The sequence below is a fragment of the Heptranchias perlo genome, chromosome 5, assembly GCF_035084215.1.
Source record: "Heptranchias perlo isolate sHepPer1 chromosome 5, sHepPer1.hap1, whole genome shotgun sequence".
NCBI lineage: Eukaryota > Metazoa > Chordata > Chondrichthyes > Hexanchiformes > Hexanchidae > Heptranchias > Heptranchias perlo.
This window is the reverse complement of record NC_090329.1, coordinates 133,872,422-133,894,284: the sequence shown is the minus strand read 5'-3', so window position 1 is coordinate 133,894,284 and position 21,863 is coordinate 133,872,422. Positions and strand designations below refer to the sequence as shown.

Sequence of the window (21,863 nt, the reverse complement as noted above, 5' to 3'; positions counted from 1 at the left end):
ACGTCAAGCGTTCACACACAGAACATCAGGTGTTTACATACAGAACATCAGGTTTTCACACAGGGAACATCAGGTATTCACACAGACAACATCAGGTGTTCACACAGAACATCAGGTGTTCACACAGAGAACATCAGGTGTTCACACAGAACATCAGGTGTTCTTTTTTTATTACTCGTTCATGGGATGTGGGCATCGCTGGGCCTAGGACACTGCCCTGAGGAACTCCTGCAGCTGAGATGATTGGCCTCCAACAAGCACGACTATCTTCCTTTGTGCTAGGTATGACTCCAGCCACTGGAGAGTTTTCCCCCTGATTCCCATTGACTTCAATTTTACTCGGGCTCCTTGGTGCCACACTCAGTCAAATGCTGCCTTGATGTCAAGGGCAGTCACTCTCACCTCACCTCTGGAATTCAGCTCTTTTGTCCATGTTTGGACCAAGGCTGTAATGAGTTCTGGAGCCGAGTGGTCCTGGCAGAACCCAAACTGAGCATCAGTGAGCAGGTTATTGGTGAGTAAGTGCCACTTGATAGCACTGTCGACGACACCTTCCATCACTTTGCTGATGATTGAGAGTAGACTGATTGGGCGGTAATTGGCCGGATTGGATTTGTCCTGCTTTTTGTGGACAGGACATATGTGGGCAATTTTCCACATTGTCGGGTAGATGCCAGTGTTGTAGCTGTACTGGAACAGCTTGGCTAGAGGCGCAGCTAGTTCTGGAGCACAAGTCTTCAGCACTACAGCCGGGATGTTGTCGGGGCCCATAGCCTTTGCTGTATCCAGTGCACTCAGCCGTTTCTTGATATCACGTGGAGTGAATTGAATTGGCTGAAGACTGGCTTCTGTGATGGTGGGGATATTGGGAGGAGGCCGAGATGGATCATCCACTCGGCACTTCTGGCTGAAGATGGTTGCAAACGCTTCAGCCTTATCTTTTGCACTCACGTGCTGGACTCCGCCACCATTGAGGATGGGGATGTTTACAGAGTCTCCTCCTCCCGTTAGTTGTTTAATTGTCCACCACCATTCACGACTGGATGTGGCAGGACTGCAGAGCTTTGATCTGATCCGTTGGTTGTGGAATCACTTAGCTCTGTCAATAGCATGTTGGCTCTGCTGTTTAGTATGCCTGCAGTCCTGAGTTGTAGCTTCACCAGATTGGCTCCGCATTTTTAGGTACGCCTGGTGCTGCTCCTGGCATGCTCTTCTACACTCCTCATTGAACCAGGGTTGATCCCCTGGCTTGTTGGTAATGGTAGAGTGAGGAATATGCCGGGCCATGAGGTTACAGATTGTGCTGGAATACAATTCTGCTGCTGCTGATGACCCAATCTGGCAGCTACGTCCTTCAGGACTCGGCCAGCTCAGTCAGTAATGGTGCTGCCGAGCCACTCTTGGTGATGGGCATTGAAGTCCCCCACCCAGAGTACATTCTGTGCCCTTGCTACCCTCAGTGCTTCCTCCAAGTGGTGCTCAACATGGAGGAGGACTGATTCATCAGCTGAGGGAGGGCGGTAGGTGGTAATCAGCAGGAGGTTTCCTTGCCCATGTTTCACCTGATGCCATGAGATTTCATGGGGTCTGGAATCAATGTTGAGGACTCCCAGGGCCACTCCCTCCTGACTGTATGTCACTGTACCGCCACCTCTGGTGGGTCTGTCCTGCCGGTGGGACAGGACATACCCAGTTCACACAGAACATCAGGTGTTCACACAGAATATCAGGTGTTCACACACAGGACATCAGGGGTCTGGCGGAGTTTTTTTTTATTCGTTCACGGGATGTGGGCGTCGCTGGCAAGGCCGGCATTTATTGCCCATCCCTAATTGCCCTCGAGAAGGTGGTGGTGAGCCGCCTACTTGAACCGCTGCAGTCCGTGTGGTGACGGTTCTCCCACAGTGCTGTTCGGAAGGGAGTTCCAGGATTTTGACCCAGCGACAATGAAGGAACGGCGATATATTTCCAAGTCGGGATGGTGTGTGACTTGGAGGGGAACGTGCAGGTGGTGTTGTTCCCATGCGCCTGCTGCCCTTGTCCTTCGAGGTGGTAGAGGTCGCAGGTTTGGGAGGTGCTGTCGAAGAAGCCTTGGCGAGTTGCTGCAGTGCATCCTGTGGAGTGGTGTGTTGGGAGCGGGGGGCTCCTAAAATCATGGAAATCTGTAGCGGTTTGGGAGCCCAGCTCCAACCTGCTGACTTCCAGGTTCCCCAGTGACGCATTCGGGTGCGTGTGCACCTCCCGAATGCGGGAGTCCCACCGGCAATTAAAGCCGGCAGGATAATAATTTCCATGCTTTGACAAATAGTTAAGGTTCTTGAGATACCTGATTGAGTAGACATTTTGGCAGGGTTTCAATTTTGAAGGATCCTCAGCGTGTTTCCCGTGCTGTGGGAAACGCTGCCTGTTGCAACAGCCGTGTTTCAGCCAGCAGCCAGTGGGAGATACAAAGGATTATTTGACAGGTGGGGAGAAAACCTCATTTATTGCAGCAGGGCACACTGTCACTTCAGACAAAGTTTTGTCTGCAAGACCTTTGTGTTTTCACTCAAAATTCTTACTTTCCACCCAAAACTCTGCTGTGCAAACATATTTAACTATTTTGCGGACTCCCTCAAACTCATACCGTCAGGACGGGGGGCGCCATGGCTACATTCACCATGACATCTGAGAATGAGCAACATCACCACTCTCGCCAGGCACGCCGTCCACCTCCGCCACGTGGAGCTCCATAACACAATGCTACGCCACAGGCATCTGCACAAGAGCATGCAGGGCAACAACAGAGAGACCGTCACAGGAGGCACTACCCTCGTAACAGGGTCTACAGACCAAGGCTCAGCTTCCTGGACCTCTCTGAGCAGCAGTGCATTCGGAGGCTCAGAGTCAGTTGCCAGGTAGTCGCAGACATCTTCTGCCTCCTTCATGCCGAGCTGCTCCCGGCTGGCCGAGCAGTATCTTCTTACCTGTCCCTTTCAAAGTCAACACTGCCCTCAACTTCTTCGCCTCTGGATCATTCCAAGGCGCCACTGGGAACATCGCCGGTCATAAAGCAGGTCACCGACAGCTTGTTTCGCAGGACCTTGCAATACGTCAACTTCCCCATGGACGACTTCAGTCAGACGGGGAGGGCAGTGAGATTCCACGTTGTGGCTGGCTTCCCACGGGCGCAGGGTGTAATCGATTCCACCCATATAGCAATATGAGCACCTCCACACAAGCCAGGACTGTTCATCAACAGGAAAGGCTATCACTCCATCAACACTCAGCTCATTTGTGACCACCGCAAGAGATTCCTTCAAGTGTGCGCCAGATACCCTGGCAGCTGCCACGATTCCTTCATCCTCAGGAGTCCAACATCCCGCCCCTCTTCCATGCACCGAACACCCACAAGGGCTGGCTCCTCAGGGAGAAGGGATACCCCCTGCACACATGTGCTCATGACACCTCTGAGAAACCCTGGCACATCGCTACCAGGTCTACAATTGAGCATGCTTTAGGGCTGCTGAAGATGTGCTTCAGGTGCCTTGATCATTCTGGGGGAGTGCTTCAATGCGCACCAGACAGAGTGGGACACATTATAGTCATTATAGCACAACAGAGAGGGATGCCGATTGAGGAGGCCCCATCCACATCTACCACCCACATTGAGGAGGAGGAGGAGGAGGTGGAGGAGGAGGAGGGGGAGGAGGAGCAGGAGCAACCCATGGGCAGAACAGCAGAACAGCGGCTCACCTGGCTGCTCGTGAGGCCAGGGAGTCACTGATTTTTTTTTTATTCGTTCATGGGATGTGGGCGTCGCTGGCGAGGCTGGCATTTATTGCCCATCCCGAATTGCCCTTGAGAAGGTGGTGGTGAGCCGCCTTCTTGAACCGCTGCAGTCCATGTGGTGAAGGTTCTCCAACTGTGCTGTTAGGAAGAGAATTCCAGGATTTTGACCCAGCGACGATGAAGGAACGGCGATATATTTCCAAGTCGGGATTGTGTGTGACTTGGAGGAGAACGTGCAGGTGGTGTTGTTCCCATGTGCCTGCTGCCCTTGTCCTTCTAGGTGGTAGAGGTCGCTGGTTTGGGAAGTGCTGTCGAAGAAGCCTTGGTAAGTTGCTGCAGTGCATCCTGTGGATGGTACACAATACAGCCACAGTGTGCCGGTGGTGAAGGGAGTGAATGTTTAGGGTGGTGGATGGGATGCCAATCAAGCGGGCTGCTTTGTCCTGGAGATTTGGCAGATGCAATACCATATTGGAAAATGTGAGGTTATGCACTTTGGCAGGAAAAATCAGAGAGCAAGTTATTATCTTAATGGCGAGAAACTGGAAAGTGCTGCAGTGCAAAGGGATCTGGGGGTCCTAGTGCAAGAAAATCAAAAAGTTAGTATGCAGGTGCAGCAGGTGATCAAGAAGGCCAACGGAATGTTGGCTTTTATTGCTAGGGGGATAGAATATAAAAACAAGGAGGTATTGCTGCAGTTATATAAGGTATTGGTGAGACCGCACCTGGAATACTGCATGCAGTTTTAGTGTCCATACTTAAGAAAAGACATACTTGCTCTCGAGGCAGTACAAAGAAGGTTCACTCGGTTTATTCCGGGGATGAGGGGGTGGACATATGAGGAGAGGTTGAGTAGATTGGGACTCTCCTCATTGGAGTTCAGAAGAATGAGAGGCGATCTTATTGAAACATATAAGATTGTGAAGGGGCTTGATCGGGTGGATGCGGTAAGGATGTTTCCAAGGATGGGTGAAACTAGAACTTGGGGGCATAATCTTAGAATAAGGGGCTGCTCTTTCAAAACTGAGATGAGGAGAAACTTCTTCACTCAGAGGGTGGTGGGTCTGTGGAATTTGCTGCCCCAGGAAGCTGTGGAAGCTACAATTTTAAATAAATTTAAAACAGAAATAGACAGTTTCCTCGAAGTAAAGGGAATTAGGGGTTACGGGGAGCGGGCAGGAAATTGGACATGAATTTCGATTTGAGGTTAGGATCAGATCAGCCATGATCTTATTGAATGGTGGAGCAGGCTCAAGGGGCCGATTGGCCTACTCCTGCTCCTATTTCTTATGTTCTTGTGTTCTTATGTAACCCTCCTCCTCCTCACCCCATCCAGTAGCACCTGGAGTGAGGCATCACTAAATCTAGGAGCAGCTTTCCCCTGCTCTGCTCCATTGTGCTATTTGGGTGTTTGCTCCAGGAGCAGCCATTGGAGTACAGCCCCTTTAAATAGAGCTCCTCCAGCTCTCAGCCTGTGATGCGGGTGCGCAGTCCGCCCGCTGCGCAGCTTTCGGACAGCAAACCCGGAAGACTCGTTAAATGGCTTCAATTTACCCGCGATTGCGTGGGGAACGAACAGATTTTATTGGGCGAGTTACCTACGTGCCCAATCGACTCCCCACTGCCATCCTACTTCCCCGCTAATATCGGGGCCAAGGTGTTCATACAGAACATCAGGTGTTCACACAGAACATCGGAGGGAAACATTGGTTAAGGGTCCGTTCTGGGCAATATTAGCACGATGCAGTTACACCCCGCGCCCGACAGACTCTGGCAGGCAAGATGCAAGTTTGGTCCCAAGGGAGCACTTACCTGCAATCGGCAATCCTTTCCAGGCCTTGCAAGTGGAATGAATGCAATTTGCACTTTCGACCACCAGAGGGAAGATGTTTCTGAGAAATCTCTTAAAGGTAACTTGTACCTGTTATTTGCTGAAAATAACAGTCCACTGTTTGCACGGAGTCTGAACGGAGATCAGACATCGCACACGATGCAGATCCCATTCCTATGTTTACACGCTGATGAGTAATGTTAAAACATTGAATAAAGGTTGCGCATTACTGAATCCCACATCCTCCAATCTGCATACCAGACCTCACCAATCTGCCGATCTGAGTTGGTACCAGGCCTGCGAGAGCGCATGCACCAAGGTTCTCTGCTGATGCACTGGAGACCTTGGGTGCAAGAGGTGGACAGAAGGAGGGACATCCTATATCCGCAGTGGTGGGGGAGGGGGGTGGGGGCAAGAGGCCCTCGAGACATATACTCAAAAGTCAGTGGGAGGCAGCGGGGGACGAAGTCAATGTGAGGCACACAGCATTATGAACATGGATGCATTGCAGGAAGAAGTTCAATGCTTTGACATGAGTGGCAAGGTGAGTGAGATCAACTGTCAAGTGGCGTCTCCTACCAACTGCACCACGCACTATACCCCCATCCCCCACATACCAATAAACTCTTTCCATCAGTACTCAACTCTTCCCATCAGATTCTTCCTCCTGCCCTTACACATTACTTCTACAAGTATCTAAAAAGATCAAAAGCAAAATTCTGCGGATGCTGGAAATCTGAAATAAAAGCAGAAAATGCTGGAAATACTCAGCAAGTCAGGCAGCATCTGTGGAGAAAGAAAAAGTTAACGTTTCAGGTCAATGAACTGTAAAAAGAAAGAGATTAGCAATAGTAAACGTGGGTCCCTTAGAGGGAGAAATTATAATGGAGAATAAGGAAATGGCAGAGATGTTAAACAAATATTTTGTATCTGTCTTCACAGTCGAAGACAAAAAAAAATACCGGAAATAGTGGGGAACCAAGGGTTGAATGAGAGTAAGGAACTTAAAGTAATTAAGATTAGTAAAGAAAAAGTACTGGAGAAATTAATGGGACTAAAAGCTAACAAATCCCCTGGACCTGATTGCCTACATCCTAGGGTTTTAAAAGAGGTGGCTGCAGAGATAGTGGATGCTTTGGTTTTGATCTTCTAGAATTCCCTAGATTCTGGAACAGTCCGAACGGATTGGAAGGTAACAAATGTAACCCCGCTATTCAAAAACGGAGGGAGAGAGAAAACAGGGAACTATAGGCCAGTTAGCCTGATATCAATAGTAGGGAAAATGCTGGAATCTATTATTAAGGACATAGTAACAAGGCACTTAAAAAAAATCATGAAATGATTCGCCAGAGTCAACATGGTTTTATGAAAGGGAAATCGTGTTTGACAAATCTATTTGAGTTTTTTGAGGATGTAACTAGCAGGGTAGATAAGAGGGAACCAGTGAATGTGGTATATTTGGATTTTCAAAAGGCATTTGATAAGGTGCCACACAGGAGGTTGTTACACAAGATTAGGGCTCATGGGATTGGGGGTAATTTATTAGAATGGATTGAGGATTGGTAAACAGACAGAAAACAGACAGTAGGAATAAACGGGTCATTTTCAGGTTGGCAGGTTGTAACTAGTGGGGTGTCATGAAGATCAATGCTTGGGCCTCAGCTATTTACAATATATACCATAGGAACATAGGAACAGGAGTAGGCCATTCAGCCCCTCGTGCCTGCTCCGCCATTTGATAAGATCATGGCTGATCTGTGATCTAGCTCCATATACCTGCCTTTGGCCCATATCCCTTAATACCTTTGGTTGCCAAAAAGCTATCCATCTCAGATTTAAATTTAGCAATTGAGCTAGTATCAATTGCCGTTTGCGGAAGAGAGTTCCAAACTTCTACCACCCTTTGTGTGTAGAAATGTTTTCTAATCTCACTCCTGAAAGGTCTGGCTCTAATTTTTAGACTGTGCCCCCTACTCCTAGAATCCCCAACCAGCGGAAATTGTTTCTCTCTATCCACCCTATCCGTTCCCCTTAATATTTTATAAACTTCGATCAGATCACCCCTTAACCTTCGAAACTCTAGAGAATACAACCCCAGATGGAGTATAAGGTGGGGAAGCATCTCCAAAACCTGAACCCTCACACACTCTCAGCCTCACAGCCCGGATGAAATGTATCACAGGCTGTTAAGAGAATAAAGGGAGGAAATAGCGGTGGCTCTGACCATCAATTTCCAATCCTCCCTGGCTACAGATGTGGTGCCGGAGGATTGGAGGACTGCTAACGTTGCACTGTTGTGCAAGGGAGAAAGGGATAGACCGAGTAATTACAGGCCAGTCAGTCTAACCTCAATGGTGGGCAAATTATTGGAATCAATTCTGAGGGACAGGATGAATCGTCATTTAGAAAGGCACGGGTTAATCATGGACAGTCAGCATGGATTTGTTAAGGGAAGGTCGTGTCTGACTAACTTGATTGAATTTTTTGAGGAGGTAACAAGGAGGGTCGATGGGGGTAACATGTTTGATGAAGTGGAAGCAGGCAATGTTTATGTTGGAAGTTATGGGTTTGGAAGCTCAGCTCAGGGTTGAATAGGACACCAAGGGTATGAGCAGTCTGGAAACAGTGCCCTGTGAGGTTGATGGAATTCGTGGCGAAGGAACAGAGTTTGTGATGGGGGCCAAGGAAGTGACTTTGGTCTTACCAGTGTTTAGCTTGAGAAGATTGCGGCTCATCCCAGACCGGATGTCAGACAAGGACTTTGACAACACAGAGGCAGTGGAAGAGTCGAGACAGCTGTTGAATAGGTAGAGCTGGGAGTTTTCAGCGTGTATGTGGAAGCCGACTCCATATCTGTGGATGATGTCACCCAAGGGGCAGCATGTAAATGAAGAGGTGGAGGGTGTCTAAGATAGATCTCTCAGGGCCTCCAGAAATAATTTTGCAGGGGCTGGAGGAAAAGCCATTGCTGGCGATGCTGTGGCTATGATCAAGTCAAGGAGGAGGGATAATGCACCATGGTCACAGTTACAAAGGATTTCATTGGTGACTTTGGTTAGGGCAGTTTTGGAGATGTGGCAAGGGCAGAAACATGATGGCAGAGATTCAAACAGAGTTGTAGGAAAGAAGTGCACAGATTTGGGAGACTTTGGAGAGGACTTTGATTCAAGGACTTTGGAGAGAAAAGGAAGATTGGAGCTGGGGTGGTAGTCTGCAAGAGCAGAGGAGTTGAAGGTGGGCTTTTTGAGGAGGGGGTAGCAGTGTTTTGAAAGGGAGGGAGACAATACACGAGGAGAGGGAACCATTAGCAATGTCCTCTAGCATGGGTGCCGGGAAGGGAATTTGGGTGGATAGCACTTTAGTGAGAGTGGGGTCAAGGGTGCAGGAGCTGGGTCCCAGGGATAAAGTGAGCTCAGAGAGGGCACGAGGAGAGAAACTAGAGACGGTCATAGGCTCAAGGCATGGGCAGAGATTAGCCTGGGGGATGGTTTGGCTTGGAGGGCAAGTTGAAGGTGGAGAAGGAAAAGGTGCTCAAAGGAAGAGAGGTCCCAGAAGTATAGGGGAGAAACCAAGGTGTGACTTAATGGTAAGTGCCACACCACTACAGCAGCAGTTTGGGCAGGGCAGGTGGTGGAAAGTTTATCCAGGCGCAAAGTCTTCAGTGAGGGCCAGGTGTCATCACTCATGAGCCAAGTTTCAGTCAAAGCCAACATTTCAATGTAATCATTCACAATAAGTTCCTGTATGGAAAGAAAAAAATTGAAATGAACTCAGGGAAAATTATAGAACTCAGATTTAACAGCAGATTCAGAGACCTTGATTATGATACCTAAGTGTATGTAGCCGTACATACCTGCACTACTACTCCAGCAGGTGTTCAGTGATACAGGTCTGTTTGTTTATTTATGTATATCTAAATATAAATATATCTCTATTTATTTCTATTCCATTTGAAGTTGAAGCATAGTTTCTTTGTAAAATTCATTTTATCTGTTTCAGATCATTATAAGGGTGAAGCTTGCCAGTGTCGGATTTTTGGACAACGTGTTGCTAGCTCAGAAATTCTTTGTACTTTACAAGCTCTGTGAAGAGCAACTCACTAAGCAGGTATGTAATAGACCTAGTTCAAAAGAGAAACATATGGATGCCCTGAAATAATTAAAATTTCAATGTCACATCTAGTAAACCCTAGTGTTCATATTCAAAATCCTAACCATATTTAGCCAAATTTATCTTTCACCTCTCCTTTTAATTCAATGAATTTGATTTGGTTTATGCTGAAAGTGATGGAATATGAATAGAAAAATAGTGCTGACAGGTTGATAGTTATCATAGAATCATAGAAAGTTACGGCACAGAAGGAGGCCATTTGGCCCATCGTGTCCTTGCCGGCCAAAAAAGAGCTATAGCTTAATCCCACTTTCCAGCACTTGGTTTGTAGCCTTGTAGGTTACGGCACTTCAAGTGCACATCCAAGTACTTTTTAAATGAGTTGAGAGTTTCTGCCTCTGCCACCCTTTCAGGCAGTGAGTTCCAGACCCATACCACCCTCCGGTTGAAAAAAAATAACCCCAAGGTGGCTTCCAAGAACCAAATCTCATGCACATTGACGTTTCCTAAGGAGTGTTGACACCAACACTAAATTACAAGAAGTACTATTAGGTAATTACAAACATTGGATAAAGGATGAACAGCATTCCTTTATGTGATCCAGAGGGAGCGTGAATGATTTACTCATAAATCAACTTGCTCTGCTCATACTTTAATTGAATCAACAGAAAGAAAAGGTTTTGAATTATAATAATCAATGTTAACATCAATAGAGTTTCATATAGACTAATACTTTTGACATCAATATATTTGATAAGTTTAGGGGAAGAGTGCTAAAGTGAACTGGGGGAAGGGAGAGCAAGAAGAATGAACTGTTGGAGAAATAAGAGTGCCTAAATGAACAGAGCGAGGGGAAGGAAGGAAGAAGAATTAAAACAATCTGGTGGAAGTAGAAGGGTTCCAGTGTGAACTGGGTTAAGGGAAAGGAAGAAGAGTGCCAACATAATCTGGGGGGAGGAAGAAAAGTACCAGAACGAACTGGAGAAAATGGTAAGAGGGTGACAAGTTTGGGGGAAGAGTGCCAATGTGAACTAAAAGAAGGAGTAAGAAAAGTGGTAGCATTAACTGGAGGAGAGGGAGTAGAATACAAATGAACAAATTTGCATTTATATTGTGTCTTTCATTGTGTCCTGATGACATCCCAAAGTGATTCACAGCCAACAAATTACTTTTTAAGTGTGGTCACTGTTGTTACATTAGCAAACGCAACAGTCGATTTGCACACAGCAAGGTCCCACAAACAGCAATCTAATGAATGATCAGTTCATCTGTTTTAGTGCTGTTGGTTGAGGGAATAAACGTTATTCAGGACACTGGGAGAATTCTCTGTCCTTCTTTGACTACTCTATTATATTTTCGTTTTCTAGATGTTTTTCTATTATATCTTTAAGTAAAGATTCTATTATCTTTCCTACCACCGACGTTAAACTAACTGGTCTATACTTCCCTGGACTTGTTAAATCTCCCCTTTTCAATATAGGAATCACATTAGCTGTCTTCCAGTCCTCTGTCACTATTCCCTTTCCTAATTATTTTTTATATATATGTAGTAGTGCCTCTGCTATTGCTTCCCTAACTTCTTTTAATATGCAAGGAAGCAATCCATCCGGACCAGGGGTTTTATTTAAGTTTGATTAGTTTATCAATTATCTCTCCCTTTCTATTAACTGTCTTTATATCTTCTAATGTCATACTGAGGCAAAGTAACTATTCGATATTTCTGCCATTTCACTGTCATTACCTGTGAGTTTATCTTGTGCATCCTTTAGTGGGCCTATCCCTATCCTGATTTTTCTTTTGTTATTTATGTGACTGTAGAATACTTTACTATTTCTTTTTATATTCTTCGATAATTTAATTTCGTAGTTCCTCTTTGCTTTCCTAATTGTTTTTTTGACATCCTTCCTAACCTCTTTGTATTCCCTTTTATTATCCTCTCTTTTATTGTCGATGTACTTAGACTATGCCTTTTTCTTTAGTTTCAATTTTACCCTTATCATTTTGTTTGTCCATGGTGTTTCATTATTGGCTAGTTTGTTCTTGTTTTTTAGAGGAATATATTTCTCCTGAACTCTATTGATCATCGTTTTGGCGTACTACCTCTTTGTTTGTCAATTTTTTTTTCCAATGTACCTTCCCTAGTTCCATTCTCATCCCGTCAAAATTAGCTTTTTTCCAATCCATTACTTTGGTCTTTATCTTACTTATGTCTTTCGCAATCATTAGTTAAAACCTTATTATGATATGATCGCTATTGCGTAGACATTCCCCTGCACTTACTTCTCTTATCTGCTCTGGTTCATTTCCCATTACTAGATCTAGCAGTCTTCTCAAGGGCAGCTAGGGATGGGCAATAAATGTTGGCCTTGCTAGCGACACTCATATCCCAAGAATGAATAAAAGAAAAGTGACATTGGTTGAGGGATAAATATTGGCCAGGACAGCTCCCCTGCTCATCTTTGAAATAATGCCATGGGATCTTTTAGGTCCACCATAGAGGGCAAACAGAGCCTCGGTTTAATGTCTCGTCTGAAAGAACGGACCTCCAACATTGCAGCACTCGCTCAGTACTGCACTAAAGTGTTAGCTTTGATTTTGTGCTCAAGTCTCTGGAGTGGGACTTGAACACACAACCTGCTGACTCAGAGGTGAGAGTGCTACCATGGCTAACATGCATCATACAGCTAGGTGTTGTTGTAAGATTGCTTTGTGGGTTCATCTCTATAGATATTAGTGTGACAATAGTTCCAGTTTGAAGTTGTAGCTAGAAAATTTCCCCTTCTACAATAGGAGCGTGCATGGAACTTGGGAAGAGCTGTAAAGTTGTTTGAATACTTTACATGCAGCCGCAGTCATTGTTTTCTGGCAGGTGCACTTTGCCAATCTATTATATATAGGGAATTTCTGGCTAGTATTATCTTGGCAGATTTTTTGAGGCTTGCAAACTTCTACCTTATCTATTCCAAGAGTCTCTGAATGTTGGACATCGCATTGAATCTTTATGCCATCTTCTACACCAAGCCCAGAAGGTTCTTAGATGGGGAGTTTGTACTTCAGTGCGAAACAGGACAATTGTCCTTTGGCACACTTGAAATGACCAGCTCTAAAATTGCATCTTTGAATGCTGGGATTTCTTGTGGTTGCTGTGTCAGTGTTTCAATGATCAACTTGCTGCCTGTGGCCTTCTTGAAGCCAGAAAAATGACTTCCACTTTAATTGGCAGCTCCTTTAGGTGCTGCACCTGTGCTGGATTCACTCCATTCTTCCCATTGTACTAAATCCGAGTGTCAAGTCTCATACATGTCTGGTGCTCACGGTGAATAGGTAATGAGGCTGATCCTGGAAAATCCAACAGGATTGGCTATTCCTAGTTCACGTGAGTGCCGCTTGCGCACTGGAACTAGAAAATGTAGCCCATAAACTGTACTGGAGAATATTTTAGAATACTGAAAGGCTTTGTCGGTATGGATTTTTATTGTACTGCATTGTACCTTTGTCAACAATAGTGTACCTTTCATAAAAGTTGTTCTCATTTTTAAATGGCAACTTCAAAACTAAGCAAACTAATACAAGAATGGCTGTATAAATTGCCATCAAACATTTGAATAAATAGCCTTCTTGCTGGTGGAGATTTTTTGTTTGAAAAACTACAGCAAACGTCTTTAAAGAATAGTTCAATCAATAATTTTATTTCTTGTCAAATGAATTGCTACTAGGTTCACTATGACTTTGGCTTGAGAAATATTCTTTCTGTACTGAGGACATTGGGATCTCAGAAGAGAGCACGACCAGAAGACAGTGAGCCAACAATTGTCATGAGAGTTCTGAGAGACATGAATCTGTCTAAACTGGTAAGTAAATTTGGGAGACTATTTCATTAATGAGATTTAAATATTGAAATGGCTGTGATATTCTACCAACATAGGTTTCAGAGGACAGATCAAGCTGGAGGCAGCTGCAGATCAAGAGAGCCAGTAAAATTCACGTAATTAAAAAAATTGTCACTATTAGGAATTTGATTTGCAATTTGCTTTTTACTCTTCTACTAAAGCAGTTTCTACTTTTTTCTCTCTCTGCATTGGAGTAGAGGCTGAGGCTGAGACAGTCAAGGCACAGAAAGACATAGATTAAATTTGCCGGTCTGACTGCACGAGACCACAGAGTTCAGCAACTGCTTCCCCAGTGAAGCTTAAACATCAAAGACAGATCTGTAATATAATCTCCATGAAGAACAAAGCATGACAGAAGTGCATATTCTCCTTTAATACTATGAACTCCAAAATAAGCATAAGCCAACCTACTCTTTCCTCACACCGTGATTCCCCAGGGTATCTACATGTAACTTTCTTCCTCTTATTCTAGTGTTTTCCCTAGAAACTGAGCACAGGACTGAGCTGGCCCTCCTGTTATAGCAGCTTGCTCCTGCAAAAGAGCTGCTGCTAGCTGCATGTCTGGAGCCACGTGTCACTTGCATGGTGCTCTGAGGGGGAAGGTCAGATGACTGACATATGCTGTTGCCCTGACAAGTGGCAGCCTCAACAAGTCACCTCCAGCTGTTGCCATTCCAATGAAATTAGATTTTCAGAATCTAATAGCTGCCATTAAACCAGCTGGTTTAATGCCAGCTATTAGATTCTGAAAATTCAGAGAGACAGCAGCCTGCATCTCAGTGTCTGAAAACCAGGGCAGCAAGTTGCATTCCCATAGAGGAGGAAGAGGCACTGACCGGTCCTGGGCTGCTTCTAGGTTGGGGCTGCTGCATATTTCTATGAAGTTGCCATATCAGAGTAACATAGTAGGTACAGCACAGGAGGAGGACATTCGGCCCATCATGCCTGTGCTGGCTGTTTGACAGAGCTATCCAATTATTCCCAATCCCCTGCTGTTTCCTCATAGCCCTGAACATTTTTTCCCTTCAAGTATTAATCCAATTCCCTTTTGAAACTTACTATTGAATCTGCTTCCGCTACCCTTTCAGGCAGTGCATTCCAAACAATTACAACTCGCTGTGTGAAAAAAATGTTTCCTGATGTCGCCTCTGACTCTTTTGCCGATCACCTTAAATCTGTGTCTTCTTGTTACCAACCAGCCTCCCACTGGAAACAGTTTCTCCTTGTTTACTATGTCAAAACCGTTCGTGATTTTGAACATGTCTATCAAATCTCCCCTTAACCTTCTCTGTTCTAAGCAGAACAACCTCAGCTTCTCCAGTCTCTCCACATAACTGAAGTCCCTCATCCCTGGCATGATTCTAGTAAATCTCTTCTGCATTCCCTCTAAGGCCTTAACATCCTTCCTAAAGTGCGGTGCCTAGAATTGAACACAATACTCCAGCTGAGGCCTAACCAATGTTTCGTAAAGGTTTAGCATAACTTCCTTACTTTTATATTCTATGCCTCTATTAATAAAGCCCAGTATCCCATATGCATTTTTAACACCCTTCTCAACTTGTCCTGCCACTTTTAAAGGTATGTGTATGTACACTCTCGGGTATTTCTGTTCCTGCACCCCCTTTAAAATTGTACCATTTAGTTTATATTGCCTCTCCTCATTCTTCTTACCAAAATGTATCACTTCATACTTCTCTGCGTTAAATTTCATCTGCCATGTGTCTGCCCATTTCACCAGTCTGTCTATGTCCTCCTGAAGTCTGTTACTATCCTCCTCATTGTTCACTACATTTCCAAGTTTCATGTCATTTGCAAACTTTGAAATTATGCCCTGTAGACCCAAGTCCTGACCCCTGGGGGACACCAATTCCCTCCAGTCTGATAAACAACCATTCACCACTACTCTCTGCTTTTTGTCCCTTTGCCAATTTCATAGGAATACAGGAACAGGAGTAGGCCATTTAGCCTGCTTTCTGTCCCCTAGCCAATTTTGTATCCATGCTGCCACTATCCCTTTAATCTCTTGGGCTTTAATTTTGCTAACATGTCGATTATGTGGTACTTTATCAAATGCCTTTTGAAAGTCCAAATACCCAACATCAACCACGTTACCCTGATCAACCCTCTCCGTTATTTCATCAGAGAATTCAATTAAGTTTTTTTTTATTCGTTCACGGGGCCAGCATTTATTGCCCATCCCTAATTGCCCTCGAGAAGGTGGTGGTGAGCCGCCTTCTTGAACCGCTGCAGTCCGTGTGGTGACGGTTCTCCCACAGTGCTGTTAAGAAGGGAGTTCCAGGATTTTGACCCAGCGACAATGAAGGAACGGCGATATATTTCCAAATCGGGATGGTGTGTGACTTGGAGGGGAACGTGCAGGTGGTGTTGTTCCCATGTGCCTGCTGCTCTTGTCCTTCTAGGTGGTAGAGGTCGCGGGTTTGGGAGGTGCTGTCAAAGAAGCCTTGGAGAGTTGCTGCAGTGCATCCTGTGGATGGTACACACTGCAGCCACAGTGCGCCAGTGGTGAAGGGAGTGAATGTTTAGGGTGGTGGATGGGGTGCCAATCAAGCGGGCTGCTTTATCTTGGATGGTGTCAAGCTTCTTGAGTGTTGTTGGAGCTGCACTCATCCAAGCAAGTGGAGAGAATTCCATCACACTCCTGACTTGTGCCTTGTAGATGGTGGAAAGGCTTTGGGGAGTCAGGAGGTGAGTCACTCGCCGCAGAATACCCAGCCTCTGACCTGCTCTGGTAGCCACAGTATTTATATGGCTGGTCCAGTTAAGTTTCTGGTCAATGGTGACCCCCAGGATGTTGATGGTGGGGGATTCGGTGATGGTAATGCCGTTGAATGTCAAGGGGAGGTGGTTAGACTCTCTCTTGTTGGAGATGATCATTGCCTGGCACTTATCTGGCGTGAATGTTACTTGCCACTTATCAGCCCAAGCCTGGATGTTGTCCAGGTCTTGCTGCATGCGGGCTCGGACTGCTTCATTATTTGAGGGGTTGCGAATGGAACTGAACACTGTGCAGTCATCAGCGAACATCCCCATTTCTGATCTTATGATGGAGGGAAGGTCATTGATGAAGCAGCTGAAGATGGTTGGGCCTAGGACACTGCCCTGAGGAACTCCTGCAGCAATGTCCTGCGGCTGAGATGATTGGCCTCCAACAACCACTACCATCTTCCTTTGTGCTAGGTATGACTCCTGCCACTGGAGAGTTTTCCCCCTGATTCCCATTGACTTCAATTTTACTAGGGCTCCTTGGTGCCACACTCGGTCAAATGCTGCATTGATGTCAAGGGCAGTCACTCTCACCTCACTCTGGAATTCAGCTCTTTTGTCTAAGTTTGGACCAAGGCTGCAATGAGGTGTGGAGCCGAGTGGTCCTGGCGGAACCCAAACTGAGCATCGGTGAGCAGGTTATTGGTGAGCAAGTGCTGCTTGATAACACTGTCGACAACACCTTCCATCACTTTGCTGATGATTGAGAGTAGACTGATGGGGCGGTAATTGGCCGGATTAGATTTGTGCTGCTTTTTGTGGACTGGACATACCTGGGCAATTTTCCACATTGTCGGGTAGATGCCAGTGTTGTAGCTGTACTGGAACAACTTAGCTAGAGGCGCGACTATTTCTGGAGCACAAATCTTCAGCACTACAGCTGGGATGTTGTCGGGGCCCATAGCCTTTGCTGTATCCAGTGCACTCAGCCATTTCTTGATATCACACGGAGTGAATCGAATTGGCTGAAGACTGGCTTCTGTGATGGTGGGGATATCGAGAGGAGGTCGAGATGGATCATCCACTCTGCACTTGTGGCTGAAGATGGTTGCAAACGCTTCAGCCTTGTCTTTTGCACTCAAATGCTGAACTCTGTCATCGTTGTGGATGGGGATGTTTACAGAGCCTCCTCCTCCTGTTAGTTGTTTAATTGTCCACCACCATTCACAACTGGATTTGGCAGAATTGCAGAGCTTTCATCTGATCCGTTGGTTGTGGAATCGCCTAGCTCTGACTATAGCATGTTGCTTCAGCTGTTTAGCATGCATATAATCCTGAGTTGTAGCTTCACCAGGTTGGCACCGCATTCTTAGGTACGCCTGGCATGCTCTTCTACACTCCTCTATGAACCAGGGTTGATGCCTTGGTTTGTTGGTAATGGTAGAGTGAGGAATATGCCGGGGCATGAGGTTACAGATTGTGTTGGAATACAATTCTGCTGCTGATGATGACCCACAGTGCCTCATGGATGCCCAGTTTTGAGCTGCTAGATCTGTTCTGAATCTATCCTATTTAGCACGGTGATAGTGCCACACAACGCGTTGGATGGTGTCCTCAGTGCGAAGACGGGACTTCGTCTCCACAAGGATTGTGCGGTGGTCACTCCTACCAATATTGTCATGGACATCTGCGACAGGTAGATCGGTGAGGTGAAGACAAGTAGGCTTTCCCTTGTGTTGGTTCGCTCACCACCTGCCGCAGGCCCAGTCTAGCAGCTATGTCCTTCAGGACTTGGCCAGCTCAGTCAGTAGTGGTGCTACCGAGCCACTCTTGGTGATGGACATTGAAGTCCCCCACCCAGAGTACATTCTGTGTCCTTACTACCCTCAGTGCTTCCTCTAAGTGGTGTGCAACATGGAGGAGGATTGATTCATCAGCTGAGGGAGGACGGTAGGTGGTAATCAGCAGGAGGTTTCCTTGCCCATGTTTGACCTGATGCCATGAGATTTCATGGGGTCTGGAATCAATGTTGAGGACTCCCAGGGCCACTCCCTCCTGACTGTATATCACTGTACCGCCACCTCTGGTGGGTCTGTCCTGCTGGTGGGAGAGGACATACCCAGGGATGATAATGGAAGAGTCAGGGACGTTGGCTGAAAGGTATGATTCTGTGGGAATGGCTATGTCATGCTGTTGCTTGACTAGTCTGTGGGACAGCTCTCCCAATTTTGGCACAAGTCCCCAGATGTTAGTGAGGAGGACTTTGCAGGGTCAACTGAGCTTGGTTTGCCTTAGTTGTGTCCAGCGCCTCGTGATCCGATGCCAGGTGGTCCGCCCGGTTTTATTCTTTAAGCAGCAATTTTTTTTAATGTATCTGATTACTAAACCAAGTCGCCACACCCCCCCACCCCCCCACCAAAATGGTCTGCCTTCTAATCACAGCTCTTTTTATCCCAACTCGTGCCTTCCCACGTGTTTTTCGCCCCATTCCCCGGTGTAACTCTGGCACGGTGGGCTGGATTTACACAGCCTGCACACCTCTGATAATTGAAATGAGCTCAATCTGTGGGGTTAGCAGCTCAGCAAATTGGTAGGTGGAAATCCAGTCCTGCTGCATCTCTGATGGAGCCATTGTGCCACCAAAATTTCTAGGTTCTAATGTTTTACGGCATGAGAATAGACAAGTCATAATTGAGTTGTATTTAATTAACAGGTGGATGAAGATGAGCCCCTTTTCCTAAGCCTGATCAGTGATCTGTTCCCAGGTATACAGTTAGATAGTAGCACCTACACAGAACTGCAGGCAGCTGTATCAAATCAGGTGGAAATAGCAGGACTCGTCAACCACCCACCCTGGAATCTTAAACTAGTTCAGGTAAAGACAGTGAGTTATTTTGCTAAACATATACAGTATAGATCATTTATCATGTATATCTTTAATATTCTTTTAATATGTCTTATGGATGATCATCAAACACTATAATCTCACAAATTTACAAAGTTGTGGAGCATTTAGAAAGTTGCAGCACAGTATTCTCTAAATTTAACACTGCAGTTTTATTTTAGTGCAAAAATATCAAAGCGAAAATGAGGTTTCTTAATGTATAATAACAATACTTAAAAAAAGTAAGACTGCAATTTCACTCATTTACTAAGTCACCGATACAATGCAGAGATCTGATTTAGGGGAACTATACTTCTGTTTGATGGCGTAATTGTTTTTGCCGAGTCTTGACCTACGCAGTGAAGCTGGTTCTCCTGCCCATGCAATTGAAGATCAGAGGATAATTACAGATCAGGAAGGCCATTTACCTCATCTTAATCTATCCATCCAGAAAATCCTAAAGTCCCCACTGCAGCATCTAATTTTTTCTTAAACAATTTTAGTGTTATTGTCTCTATTGGGAAGTCCATTCCAAGTGTTGATCACTCTTTGTATGAAGAACTTCCTGATATCAGTCCTATATTTACCTTTTGCTAGTTTCATCTTGTGTCCCCTTGTCTACTCTCACATTTAGTTTAAAGAAGCATTCTGAATTTACCTCTTCCATAACCAAAGCTATATTGTATACCTCTATAAGATCACCTCGCAAAGGCCTCCTTTCTTGGATAAAAAGCCCATTTCTCCAGTCTTTCCACTGTGGAATTTTAAAATCCTTTGGAATCATAGAATCATTACAGCACAGAAGGAGGCCATTCGGCCCACTGAGCCCGTACCGGCTCTTTGTAAGAGCAATCCAGTAAGTCCCATTCCCCCGCTCTTTCCCCGTAGCCCTGCAAATTTTTTCCCTTCAAGTATTTATCCAATTCCTTTTTGAAAGCCACGATTGAATCTTCTTCCACCACCCTTTCAGGCAGCGCATTCCAGATCAAAACTATTCACTGCGTTAAAAAAGTTTTTCCGTAATTTTCCTCAGCAAATCCTGTGCTGTTCTCTCTACTTTCAGCTGTTTGAAACAGCCAGAGTTCGTCATGGACTGATGACATTGGGTCCTAGTGGCTCCGGAAAGACTTGCGTCATTCGTACCCTAATGAATTCACTGACCGAATGTGGAACTCCTCATCGGGAGATGCGCATGAATCCGAAGTCTATTACTGCTCCACAGATGTTTGGGCGCCTGGATCCTGCAACTAATGACTGGACTGATGGAATCTTCTCAACACTTTGGAGGAAATCTATCAAGTCAAAAAAAGGTAACTCCAATTTTGAAAGAACATAAGAGCAGTAGGCCATACAGCCCCTCGAGCCTGCTCCGCCATTCAATCAGACCATGGCTGATCTTCGACTTCAACTTCACTTTCCCGCCCAATCCCCATATCCCTTGATTCCCCTAGAGTCCAAAAATCTCTCGATCTCAGCCTTGAATATATTCAATGACTCATCATCCACAGCCCTCTCTTGGGTAGAGAATTCCAAAGATTCACAACCCTCTGAGTGAAGAATTTCCTCCTCATCTCAGTCTTAAATGGCCGACCCCTTATCTTGCAACTATACCCCTAGTTCTAGACTCTCCAGCTATGGGAAACAGCCTCTCAGCATCTACCCTGTCAAGCCCCCTCATAATCTTATATGTTTTAATGAGATTGCCTCTCATTCTTCTAATCTCCAAAGAATGTAGGCTCATTCTACTCATTCTACCCATAGGACAACCCTCTCATCCCAGGAATTAATCTAGTGAACCATCGTTGCAATGCCTCTAAGGCAAGTACATCCTTCCTTAGATAAGGAGACCAAAACATTACACAGTACTCCAGGTGAGGTCTCACCAAAGCCCTGTACAATTGTAATAAGACTTATTTACTCTTATACTCCAACCCCCTTGCAATAAAGACCAACATGCCATTTGCTTTTCTAATTGCTTGCTGTGCATGTTAACTTTTATATCAATAAGATAAGCTGTTTGCATTTTTGTGAACACAGTGAGACGGGTAATTTTCAATGGGATGAAAATTGGGCAGCTTGTACAATGAGCAAGTGATCCACTCTGCCAGATTACTGCCTGGTCAGTGAGGATGAAAATTTACCCCACAGTTCTGAGTGTTGGTCGTTTTTAGCAGCGTATTCCAAATTTTCAATGCACTTGATACCAGATGGATAAATCACATACAGATTAGGCTTTATCACCATCAATGTACTTAAGTCAACAGAATCCATCATATTTTTCAGAACGAACAACATTTCGATACAAAATTAGTGGGCATACCATAATGGTGAATGAGGAGGCCATTTACACTGTTTCCCTGGATGTTCCACTGGTCTCCAGTATTCAAAACCAGTATTCTTAAATAAATAGAAAATATAGTGTACTTTTGTTCATTCAAAGTAATTTTTTGCTTGGACAAATTGAATTATTCAATAGTTAAAATTAAGCAACTTTAATGGGGTAAATTTTAACCCCCAACAACGGGTGGGTTGGGAGCAGGTGGGCAATGAAAATGGTAAGTTTTCGTAGCGGGACCACATCCCGGCTCCAACACGCCCACTTCCAGGTTTGGATGCACGCTCACTTCTGACACCCAGAAATCGTGCCGGCTGG

At 45.3% G+C, this 21,863-nt stretch overlaps 1 protein-coding gene across 1 annotated transcript in view; it reads left to right on the top strand.

Moving 5' to 3' along the window:
* Positions 1-21,863, top strand: part of LOC137322210 (dynein axonemal heavy chain 8-like) — a 1,468,904-nt gene that overhangs the window by 818,012 nt on the left and 629,029 nt on the right. Inside the window, exons 48-51 of the mRNA XM_067985326.1 lie at positions 9,602-9,709; positions 13,429-13,563; positions 19,040-19,201; positions 20,274-20,520. Coding sequence (XP_067841427.1) covers positions 9,602-9,709; positions 13,429-13,563; positions 19,040-19,201; positions 20,274-20,520 — 652 coding nt within the window. The remainder of the gene's footprint in view (positions 1-9,601; positions 9,710-13,428; positions 13,564-19,039; positions 19,202-20,273; positions 20,521-21,863) is intronic.